The sequence below is a fragment of the Monodelphis domestica genome, chromosome 1, assembly GCF_027887165.1.
Source record: "Monodelphis domestica isolate mMonDom1 chromosome 1, mMonDom1.pri, whole genome shotgun sequence".
Classification (NCBI taxonomy): domain Eukaryota; kingdom Metazoa; phylum Chordata; class Mammalia; order Didelphimorphia; family Didelphidae; genus Monodelphis; species Monodelphis domestica.
Window position 1 is genome coordinate 594934436 of NC_077227.1, and position 13014 is coordinate 594947449.

Consider the following 13014-nt stretch of genomic DNA (forward strand, 5'->3'; position numbering starts at 1 on the left):
TATTATTAGACACTCCTAACCCTTCTTAATTCCCTTTACTCTTTTAAATTAAATATACCCCATTTATATATATTGTTGTTATTATATGTTACCCTTTCCCTAAAACTATACCCAAATTCCTTACTTTAACAAATGCATGCTCCATGTATCTTCTGCATACCAGCTAGAAAAACTGCTGAAATCCCAGAGTATGCATGCATTTACATCAGCAAGGCCATCCCAGTATGAAGTTATTTTGCTTGAAAATGACAACCTGACCTTACACAGATGTGCACCACTAATCCCAGCTACATTAATCTCTGATCTACCATTGGGAGAAGAACATAAAACCAGATCCCAATTTACAAATATTTTCTGATGGCTCCTCTTATGTTTTCAGAGGAAGAAGGGTCACGGGAGCTACTGTAGTAACAATTAACAAAACACTCCGGCATGTTTCACTATCAAGTCATGTCAGTGTTCAAGGTGCAGAAATTAAAGCCCTCATAAAAGCATTTGAACTGTCAAAAGGAAAAAGGGTCAACATATACACAGATTCAGCCTATGCTTTTGTCATATGATTCACAACTGGACAAACATGGAAAAACTGGATTTGTTACAACAGCTGGGAAAAAGATAGCATACAAAAATCTCATATCACAACTCAACAATAGTGGAATTGCCAAAAGAAGTGGCTGTAATTCAATGAAAAGCACACTCTTCTGGCAAGGATGAATTATCCCAAGGCAATCACAGAGCAGATGTGACTGTGAAATTTGCTGACAGATTTTGTCCTATCCATGTTCTGAATTTCTCTCTGTTTGAGAAGCACAATATCAGACAAGTCTATAGCCAAGAGGAAGTTCAGTAATGGCAAGAACAACTAGGCACCAAATTAGTCAAAGGAATCTGTATAGCAGAGGGAGGAAAACCCATTTTGCCCAAGAAACTGTACCAACACCTCTGTAATATCATATCTGTATGATATGGGAAATATGGAGTGTATACATGTACATGTATAGCATGCATGTAGATATTATATGTGTGTACTATATATGTACATTATGCAAATACATCATTTACGTATAATTTTATCTGTTGTTACATGTAGTTTGCATAAGTGAGTTTAATGTTTGGTTTAATTTCTGTGTAAAATTTATGCAATGTGTTTATTGTAGTTTTCAATTTTTTTCTCTGAGTTTGATGTTAATGTATTACAATAGTAGTAGAATGTTCATTAGTTGATAAGAGTAATATTTATGAGTTTGTTGCTTGCATGAAAGTTGTGTTCATCTTTTGCTCTTGATGTGCTTTTGCATATGTTTAAAATTTTATTTGTTCATTATTTAATTCCTTGTTTACCTTTCCTTGATAAAAATCCTTAGGATAGGTTAGTATTAGGTAGATTAAGATAGTTGAGTGTAGGTTGTTTGTTGTTTGGGTAGATATCTTAGTTTAGGTAATTTGTAAGTAAGTTAGTTTGTGCACAAATGCCAAAATAGTGTTTTCAACACAATTTAGGCTTTGTGCAAAGTGGGAATTGTAGTGATGGGTTGCAAAGCATGATTGACAGGCAGATAATCCCTAGAGCTGGCAGGGGAGAAGTTCCAAACCATTGGAGAGACAGTTTACTTGACTTGGGAGTCTGCAGCAGAAAGGGAAACTGGAGGTAGCAGATCTGAGATCTTGTGGGCACCTTTGGATCATCTTACAAGCAGCCCTCTGAAACAAGAGTGGATAAGAGTTTCCCAATACCCTTAGGAGGAGTAAGGGACAAGACTGGGAGATTTCAGCCATTCTCTGGGCTTCCCACTTGGACACCTGCATCTACCTGCCAAAAACTCTATATGTGAGATCTCCCGAGTTTCTGTTGGACTGGCCCATAGGAATTTACTGTAGTTAAGATAAGATTATTAGATAGTGGTTTAAAATAGGGGTTAAGCTGCCATATCTCCCTCTCCCTCATTCCTACCCTCCCCCCCACTACTAAATAAAAATCAAAATATTTAAATGTTATTTCCCCTGTTTCTTCCCTAAAACCCCTTCTAATCTATTTGTATTATAACATCCTAATTGTACTATTTCAGAGGAGATGTCAATTTGCTTCATATTTAAGTGCATTATAATGGCTTAGAGAACTGCACGATATGGGAGTATTCATCCAATCTTGTACATTGGATTATTCTCTTCATAATTTTCAACCAGGTGATATGGTGTATGTGAAAATTCTTGCAAAAACATCAGCAACCAAGAGAGTTGTGTTCATTTCACCATCTTCAGTAAAAGTATTAGGAAGAGATTCATGGTATCATTGCTCACATATTAAATTAGCTCATGGAATTGATAGTGAAAATGTAGAAATTCTTGAAGAAGAAAATGAAGAAGAGTTTGTGGAAAGCTGAAATTCATCAGTCAAATAGAGTCTGTAGTCAAAAAAATCAGTAAGGAGAGGACTATTCCAGTGGAAGAGGACATTGCAGTTGAAGAGGAGGATTCAGAAAATTGATGGACATTATACAAAGACTCAAAGACTTATAACTATTAAGCAAACAAAGACTTTGAAGAGAATTTTCAATGAAGAGAATCAAGTGATTAATGGACTAATGGTTCTAAGGAATTTGGGTAATGTAATATAACATAACATAACATAACATATATTGTTGTAAGGGATTTTAGCAGGAGCAAGCTGAAAGCAGGAGATCCTACTGGCCAAAATTCCAGAACTCCACTCAGAAGCTGAGAGTCAGTTAAGACCGACAGTTGACTCTCTGGGAAGGAAACGGGGAGTGAGTGGAGTTGGCCCTCTCTGAAGAAGGAGACTTTGAAGCTGCCAGGAGACTGGATCTTTCTTTAATGAATTCATCTTGAGGGAGTGGTTGAGTGAGTGATTACATTACACAGGTGGACAATGTTGTGTTAAATCATCATTCCCCTCCTGATCTTGTGTGAACCTCTGCTGGGACTTCTGCTAGACCCAAAGAGGACTCCAGTTTTGTGAGAATTACTTTGGCCCTTGTTCTTGCTCCTAACAACCCCTCCCTAATCTTAAATAGTAACTAAAGAGTTAGTTTAGAATAGTTATAGAAAGTTGTTAGGGATTTAGTCTCTGATTTGGGTGTAAAATTTGATATTCCCTAATTCTCTTTCCCTTCTTCCTTTAGTTTAAATAAAACTTTTATTTTGTTACATATTTATAGTTTTGTCTCCTTATTCTACCCACCCATTTCAATATTCATAAGCATTTATCAATACATATTACTACCAAGGATTTTGGAGAAGAAGAATTCTTCAAACAAGAGGAGAAAAAGGAAAAATCTTAAGTTTTGGTAAGTATGTTGCATACAACAGTAGCACAACAGTAACAATGACATAATACTAACAAAATATAACATAGCATGAATAACAACATAACAAATGCATATACACAAAACAAACATGGTTAGGATACATTGATTAACTTGTTGAATGAGTGAAACAATGTAAAGCTAGGTACTTACAATGTTATAATTAGTTATAAAGTAGTTAGTAACTAACAAAGAATAGTTAGCTACTTAGTATGGAATTAGTATAGGAATATAGGTAGATAGGAGACTTTATTGAGATAGGTCTACAGATTGATAGATTAGAGGTAAGATTGATAGGATAAGGTAAGATACTGAATTTCATTACAAAATACATTGCAACATACATAACAAAATACATTACATAACACATAACAGATCACAGAAAATATAAATACATATGCAAATATATAAATAGTGTGCATTATAGTTAGGATTGCAGAATTAATTGTATTATATTGTATGTATATAACACACATGTAAACATGAAGTGTGTATGTGTATATATATTATATGTATTATATGTACATATGAATATTATGTAAATCTATCATATTTGCTTAGTTCCTAACATAGAATAAGATTATGTTTAATTTTCATCTATTGTTAAATGTATTTTGCATAAGTAAATTTGATGGCTTGGTTTAATTTTTTAAAGACTTAATTTTTTCAAAAGCTTTTTTCTGTTTGCTCTTTATGCATTACAATAGTAGAATTTTCTATATTAGTCGGTAAGAAAATATTTTATGATTTTAATGTTTTGCATAAAACTTGTGTTTGCATTTTGATGTTATTTGCTTGTTTTGATCTGTATTTTGAACTTTGTAATTGTTCATTGTATACTTTCCCTTTTTTCTTTTCCTTGATTAAAATCTCTAGAATAGGATAGTATTAAATAGGATAAGATAGATGAGTGTCAGTTGTTTATTATTTTGGGTAGAAATTTTAGTTTAAGGAAAATATAAGTTTGTTAGTGCACAAATACCAGTTTTTCAACACAATTTAGGCTTTGTGCAAAGGGCAGAACTATTGTAAGGGAGCAAGCTAAAAGCAGGAAGTATAGTGGCAGAGGGAGAAATTTCTGAAACACCGAGGAGACTGTCTCTCTGGGGACAGTTGGGGAAGCTGCTCTCTGAAGAAGGAGATTTGAAGTTTCCAGGAGAGTGGAACTTTTCTTCAAGCAAAAATATCTTAAGGAAGTGGTAGAGAGAGTGGTTAACATTATACCCGTGGTCAGTGTGTGTTAAACCATCACTCCCCTTCTTGATCCTGTATGTTGCTGATCTCTATTGGGATTTCTCCAGACCTATCAGGAAGAGGACATCAGTTGTGAGACTTCTTTCCCCTTGTTCCTGTTCCTACAAGCCCTCTCTAATCTTAAGTAGGAATTATGGAATTGATTAGAATAGCATAAAGTTGTTAATTTGGGGTTTAAGTTTAGATCTACTCAATTCCCTTCCTTTCTTTCCCTTAGCTTAATAAATAGTTATTTAGTTATGTTATTTATTTAAGTACCTATTATTCTACCCACCCATTTCACCTTCAACTTGGCCCTGGAGGAGCTCCAGCTTGGGGCCTCGGACTGCTCTTTGATTTTCCCTTAGAACTACCACATGGGTGAGTGAACAAGGTTGACTCCCTTTCCATGGATTTTCTGGCGGTACTAGCCTACAGAGAGGTCCCTTGTCTTGGAGGCAGTCTCATGGCTAAAATCCTATTTAATTTACCTCTGGCCCCTTTTGCTGGGACCTCTGAAGCCCTGCTTGGTTCAGATTGGGCTGGAGTAATTACCTCTGATTCCCCTATTTTCACTCTCTCTTTTTGTAAATAAACTACCATAAAAAGTCATTCTGACATGAGTAATAATATCTCCTGATTACATTTTTCATATATTTAGTCCAACCCTTTAATATTTTAACCCTTACAATAGTTAAAGATTCTAAGGAGAGGATTTTGTAAGGATAAAATAGTTACAATGTTTAAGAGATTGTTATAAGATTTTTAGCTATATTAGTATTACAGTGAAAGATCATTTTGTTTTAGAACTGTTTTGGAACTGTTTGCATTTTGCAATTTTTATTTTCTTGTTATATTTTGTTTCATTCTGTATGTTGAGTTTTACTAATCTTATTGCAAACTTTGTATTTGTTTTCCTTTATGTAATTGTTTATTGGAATTTCCTTTTCCTCCAATTCCTTAGTGTAAGGTAGATGATAGAGAGGTAAGAACTATTTGTTTTATTTTTAGGTAAGTAAGATAGAATGGGCTTAGAATAAGAGGGGATTTATATAGTGATGAGCATATGACAAATCTATAGATTTAATCAAATGATCAGAGGATGGAATGTAAGGATAAGGGATAGGAAAAACGCATAGATTGTCTTTAAGAGGAAAGGAGACAAATTTAGTCACAAACCCTGGGAGAAGATTCTGGAGGGAGAAGTTTTTGGAGGGGAAGATCCTGGGAATTACAGAATGTAATGGTCACTCCTGAATTGGCTTTTCTCTGAGCTAGAAGGTAGAACTTTTGCTCTTCCATCTCTTGGGAACAGACTAATCTTGTAGAAAGATTAGGAACTTCCTGGGTTTGGAGAACTGCCTTGGAAAAGATCTGGCTTTCCCTGACGTGCTGAGAACTGACCTGGCTGAAATAACTTTAAACCCAAGGGTTTTTCACATGGGACTTTGGGTTTACCTAGGAAGCAACCCAGACTTTGGGTAAGGACTTATATCTGTGAGTCCTATATATCTTTAGCCTTTTAGAGACAATCTATAATATTTAGGTTAAGACAGTCAGGTGTTTGGGGTTTAGATAACTCAGGAAGTTGATAGGAAGGGCTTGAGAAGACAAGAAGGGCAATCACAATTGGGGGGGGGCATAGAAAGGTGGGAGGAGATAAAGCTATATAGATTTAGGACCTTATCTACCATTTCCCTAATCCTCAATCAACTTTTGTTTTTATATACTCAAAGGGTTGTTCTGGCCCTAGGAAAATCTCTAGTTGGGTTTTTTCTATCACCAACCCATCTAGGTCATTCCCAATAAAGCTATCTCCTTTTGGGGGTAGATTTCTTTTTCAATTCAAATAATCTGTTAATTAGTAGCCCCAAAGAATCCAGATTCTTCTTCTTAAAGATTGCATCATTTGAACACTATATCTTAGCACATTTTTTTTTATCCAATTTACCTAGGACTTTAATTTAGTCCATAGTATATATTCACAAATTGTTTATGATTTTCGAAAATCCATGATATATGCAATTCCATCAAGCATATGTTTATATTCAAACAATGAAATCATTCTTATCCCAAAAGTACTTTTTTTTTAAACCCTTACCTTTCGTCTTGGAGTCAATACTGTGTATTGACTCCAAGGCAGAAGAGTGGTAAGGGCTAGGCAATGGGGGTCAAGTGACTTGCCCAGGGTCACACAGCTGGGAAGTGTCTGAGGCCAGATTTGAACCTAGGACCTCCTGTCTCTAGGGCTGGCTCTCAATCCACTGAGCTACCCAGCTGCTCCCAAAAGTACTTATTTTAACAGCAATCCATATGACACTTAATGATATTTCATAAAGCATTTATCATTATTCCAAACTACGGATACATGTTCCATATCAAATTTACAGATTTGGAACTTTTTCTTTCCCAATGCTTGTAACATTTTCACTTGTGAGCACTTTCCTTGGATTGCACAAAATCTTAATGTTTTTTTCTTCTTTCTTCTATAAAGCTGGTACTAAATTTTTGACATGTTAATGAATCATTGCTTTTCATTAAATAGCCAATAATTATTATGAGTTTGTTTCTCATCGTTTACTGTGGAATTGCTTCTTGGTCTTACTTAAAGCAAGCTCTTTCTGACAAATAGGCTGGCTACCCATTTTCAAGATTAGGAGAGACAGAAGTAAATTCTCAGTTTTAAATCACTAAGATGAATATCATTCATGATATACTTAAAATTTTAAATCATTTAACCATTTTGTTCACTTTAAATAGATTGGTACAAAATAGCAATGTTTTGGGGGAAAATACCTTCTCTAATCTTATAAACCTGATAGAGAATTTGCAATACTAAATCCTGAATCTTTATATTCAGATTTTAAAATGTTGCTTAGTTCAACAAGCACAATTAAGAATTAGGATGTTATTTTTCAAGGCCACATGTACATATATTCCAATTTTAAATAAATGTTGTTTAGGAAATGCAATTGAGAGATTAAATACTTTTCCCTGTCCTTTTTCCAGCTTCCCTCTCAGTAGAAAAGAAAGGGAGAAATTTTGAACAGATCTTCTTACCTGCCTCTAATCTTTCCCAAAACAGTGGGTAAAACCCATTGAATAATTCCTTTTCACTTTTTGAGCTATCCTAGAGTTTGAGAAACTCAAAATCCATAAATCAAGTTCTTTTTAACCTCTTAACCCACTCTCTTGCCCTCCTAATATCCCCAACATTCAGGAATGCAGGGAGAGAGACATCGTTGTAACATAAATCACAGAATTTTTTCCAACTGTTTAGCTTATGTGCATACAACAATGCAGCTTTAAAAAGACAGACAACAAGCAGTTTAAGCTTTTCTTCAGGTTTCAATTAGTCCCAGGGTCCCTTCCCCCACATACCATTCTCAATCTGCTTGTCTCCAACCCCCATTCTCATATCTGCCATAGCAGGAGACAGGGCTTGGGTTTTTCTTGCAATAATAGCTATTTGGTGGTACAGCAGAAAAATCATTCATTTCCTTTTTACACATATTCTACAATCATTGTATGAGTAAGGGGAACAGGGAAATTCTTCCCTTTCATTCCTGCCACAATAAGTTTTCTGTTACTAAGCTTAACTCCTGGGGCAGCACAATAAGGGAGTATCTGACGACCCTAGTATCTATCAGAAAAGTGATTTTTGCCCCCTGGTTCTTTTAGTCTCCCAACTCTGTGAGAGAGAAGACCTTCTGTTCCTTTAGTTTCTCAGGGCAATTTTTCTTCAAGTGTCCAACTTTCCCACAGCCATAACAAGCAAGGGAGCAGGTGCATGTGCACTATCCCCTGAGGTGAAGTTCCTACTTCTGGTGGCCAGAAGATAGCATAAATACACTTTTCCTCACTTCAGGGCTGCTTGTTATTAACATAAAGGTTTAGGAGCTGACATACCCAGTCTTGTAAGGAGCTGTACCTGGGCCAAAGCATGGCATTTTTATCAACAGTACTCAATCGTTACCCTTTTATCTTTATCCTTGTATTTTGGCAAATCATCCAATTTTCTAATTTTCCTTCGATTCCTTTTATCTAAATTCCTATTATTTCTGAGATTCTTTCTCTCTTGGCCTATCCCGGATCTTTACCCGTATTAAAATCAAGATGTCTAGAACTCTGTCAAATTCTTGCCAGCAGACACCAACCTCAGGTGTCTTGCAAGCTAAAACTCTAGTTTGCTTACTCCTCAAACTCACCAGGCTCTCACCCATCTCTCTTTTGGGATCTAGTTGCTCACTCCTGAGATTCCCAGCCCAGAATATCTTGCAATCTAGCCAAGGTGTTTCCATCTTGCAAAATCTCAACAGGTTTGGGATGTGGGCCTGTGTGCACAAACTTACATGGTCCTTGTCATAGCTTCATGGTCCGGACATTCTCTGTTTTCTACTCCCTTCAGGCTTGGAGACTGGCAGAAGCTCTTCCAGGGCCCCTCCTCCAAGAGGCTATCAGAAATGGCCAGTTGGATGTCCTTGCCCACCAAGGGAGGGAACTGAGGATCTCTCCACAGTTCCAGGATTTCTGGCCAATGCACCAACCTTGTAATACAAAGGCAAGCACGAATGTCCCCCTCACTTAAATAAAAAAAAAAACCTGGAGTCAGAGAATGAGAGTAGAAGAGACAGAAGTTTATTTCTTTTCCTCATGAGGAAAGGCCTGATGCTAAAATGCAAATGCCTGTCTGGGTGCAAATACAGACATTTTCTAAGTTCCTGACAGGAGATTCCCCCCCCCCCCCCCCTTTGTCCGGCTTCCCTTTGACTAGAGGCCAAAACTTACAATCTAGGTATGAAGTCTACCCCCAAATAGCAAAATACATGAGCTTATCATATGGGAGGGAGTAAGGGTATAACCCTAAATTTTCAAGGACAAGATAAGGGAGGCAGCTGAAATTGGGCTTTCCCATGTTTCTTTAGCCTTGATGATATCCTTGAAGTGAGATAGTTTCATCCTAAAATAATCCAAAATTCCTTGAAGCTGAAAACAAACTTATTTACAAATTTCATATCTGGTGGGGGGTGTAAAATGGGGTGCTTTATTTTGAGAATATGGGGGGGTGTAAACTAAATTATTTACTTTGAGAATTATACACTTAATTTTATACCATTCAGTCATCTCTTTCAAAACTCTACTTTAGAGAGGATAATTCTGATGGACTGCCCACCATTGTTTGAATAACAAATGTATGTTTTCTTAAAAGACTATGTTCAAATTGTTTCCCTGCCTTACTCCCTGAGATGGCAGGCAATTTGATATTGGTTGTATATATGCAATCATGTAAAACACATTTCCATGTTAGTTATCTTGTGAAACAAAACACAGACCCCCCAAAAATCCCAAAAAAAGAAAAATAGTATGCTTTAAAAAACAAATTATAAAAGACTATTTTAAGGAGAACTCATACAATGCAAGTGCTCACACAGAGGTCAGAAGATGTGATACAAGGATACTCTCAAGGTCTCTCAGAATAAATTTAGTAGTATTGAGGCACTGGCATAGGACCATCCAGCATGGAGTGCCCATACACTGTGCTCTATGAGTAAAGCAGAATTTCAATAGCTCAAAAGAAATGTGAGACACAAAAATTTCTGTTACAAATGTTCATATGGGCTTTTTGTGTCCAACTTGTAGTAGAGCCTTCTGAACTCATATTGGTCTGACCAGCCACAGATGAACACACTGTGCATTTACCTTAATGTTGTGATGCCATTTTGGTCCCTTTCAAGTTTTAAGGACAACAATCAATCCATTGCCACTATCCCTACTTTTAAAGTATATATGTAGAATTATTACATGTGTTATGTAATGCATATATATTTTATATATATATATACATATATGTTTTATTCAGTTTTTTCAGTTATGTCTGATTCTCTATGACCCCATTTGGGATTTTTTTTTTTTTGGCAAAGATACTGGAGTGGTTTGCCATTTCCTTTTCCAGCTCATTTTAAAGATGAGAAAACTAAAATAAACCTGTTTATTATGTGCCTTGCCCAGAGTCACACAGTGTAAACCTTAAAAATTTCTCAGACTTATGAATGTTAGGGATTTCCCCCATTGGGGAATCTTCTACTTAAAAAAATTCCCTAGCAGATGGTGAGAACTCTACTTGAGTGTGGGGGCTCCTAGCTATGGGAGTGTCCCTGCTCCACCCTACTTAAGACTGCTTTAGGACAGAAAACTGCTTGCTAAACAATGAAAGTACTTTGATCCATGCTTATGGAAGGGACAGGAAGTTCTTTGAGTCATGACTGTTTTAGAATTGATACAATGGGATACTAAGTACCTATAAAGGTGGGGAAACTTGTAAACTACTTAAACCTAAAAGGGTGATAACTTATTCAGAGGTTTTTTCTTAATGAAATTTGTCGACACAGCAGCATTTTTTTCTGACTTACTAAAGAGATTAAAACTACTCAGCTGTGAATTCAAAATGGGCAGTCCTTTAGAAATATCTACAGTGATTGATTGGTAGATGTAAGGACTTAGGGGAGGTGACAGAGGAGATTTTGCCCTTAAAAATAAGAGCTTGGATCTCATTCAAAAATCTCGATTTCTGATTCGCATTCTGGAGGATCTCATTCTGAGAGACTCATTTCCTTGAGGACTGATGCTTGAGGGCTCTTTCCTTGGAGATAGATCTCTTTGAGGAGAAGTGCTCTTGGAGGAAATCTCATTCTGAAGGAGAGCTCCTTGAGGAGCTCCTCTGAGGGACTCTGTCCCTCTGGGGTAGGAGCTCTGGAGGCTCTTGAGAGAGAGGCCCTTTGAAACAATCTCTGGCTGGAAGACTCTTTGAGGAAGGATGCTGGCCTGGTGTCACTAGTATCCTTGTTTAGTCAGACCTTGTGGTGAGTGTTAAAAAACTGATTTCTCTTTTAAGACTCAGGTCTAGGCCATATTGGCTTGAGGCCCTTCATACTTATTCCTTTCTTACTCTCTCTTTCTTTGATTACTCATTATATTGTTAATTAAAATCTCTATAAAACCCAATTGACTTGGGCATATTCATAATTGTTTCCCTTTCCCTGACTTCACCAATTTTAATTATAACAGTTTATGGCCCCCAACTCTTTTATCTACAACAATCTAAGCCCCTCAACTATTTAAATATCACAACAGCTAGTATCTTTGTGTGTGTGTGTGTGTGTGTGTGTGTATAAAACTGAAAGGGTTAAATAGAAACTCACAGTTTCATATACAATCCTCTTTTGTATTCTCTGTTCCTTTAGGTGTTAAAAGTTCAGAATTTTAAAAAGTGAAATTGGAATTAGAAAATTTCCTTTTCAGCAAAAGGTGGGGATTAATTGACTCAATAAACCTATATATGTGTACCTCTACCTAGATGGATACATATACTGGGGCAGCTCAGTAGTGCAGTGGATATTGTGTGACTCCAGTATCTTTGCCAAGAAAACCCCAAAAAGAGGGTCATGAAGAGTTGGAAGTAATTGAAATGACTGAGCAACAATAATATGTACACACATACAGAATATGTATATATGTGTGCGAATATACATGTATTCCATATGTTACTTTCAGAAGTGTCCTGCTTGTCTATGCTTCCTTCTGATCTTCTGTGCATTAAAATTTTTTTCAATGGTTATTTTATTTTTTGCATCACTATATTTAAATTCCCTGACTCTGTAGCCCCAGCTCTATTAAGAATTGAGAAAAAACAAAAAACAAAAACAAAACCCTGGCACCAAATAATAATAACAACTGTGCCAGGAACTATTCTAAGAGTTTTACATTTATTGTGACATTTAGTCCTCACAACAAGCCTGGGAAGACGCTATTATCATTCCCATTTTATAGGAAAGGAAACTGAATCAAACAGAAATTAACTGACTTGCCCCAGGTCACACAGTGAGTAAGTGACTTGAGGCTGGATTAGTTCTATCCACTGCTGTCTTGGTGATATTTAAGCTTTTGGAGCCATTTTTCTCTTGACAATGTTGTCCTTATAAAATTTGTTCTAGTTCTGCACACTTCATTTTGCTTAAGTTCATACGGCAGAGGATTTCCTGAAGTCATTGCTTATCATTTCTTATGGCATAATATTTTACTGTATTCATGAAGCACAAATTATCCCACCATTTTCCAATTTATGGGACACTCCATCCCCATCCCAAATTCTAGTTCTGTTTGTTTTTTTCCCCCTTTTTAAAAAAATTCTCTTTCAAATCACTCTCTTTAAGACCAGGAAGTTTATTTTCTTATTGTTATCTTTCTATTATTGGCTCCAAGGCAGAAGAGTGGTAAGGGCTAGGCAATGGGTGTTAAGTAACTTGCCCAGGGTCATACAGCTAGGAAGTGTCAGAGGCTAGATTTGAAACTAGGACCTCTCATCTCTAGGCCTGGTTCTCAATGCACTGAGCCACCCAGCTGCCCCCTATCCTTCCTCTTAACCCCTCTGGTTCCCAGATTGTTTCCTTGCATAGAATTT

At 36.5% G+C, this 13014-nt stretch overlaps 1 protein-coding gene across 1 annotated transcript in view; it reads left to right on the plus strand.

Moving 5' to 3' along the window:
• LOC130457302 (zinc finger BED domain-containing protein 5-like) overlaps positions 1 to 9144 on the plus strand; it is a 28905-nt gene extending 19761 nt beyond the window's left edge. Inside the window, 1 exon segment of the mRNA XM_056817723.1 lies at positions 8965 to 9144. Within this exon segment, the coding sequence (XP_056673701.1) occupies positions 8965 to 9144 (180 nt within the window).
• The last annotated feature ends 3870 nt before the right edge of the window (positions 9145 to 13014 follow it).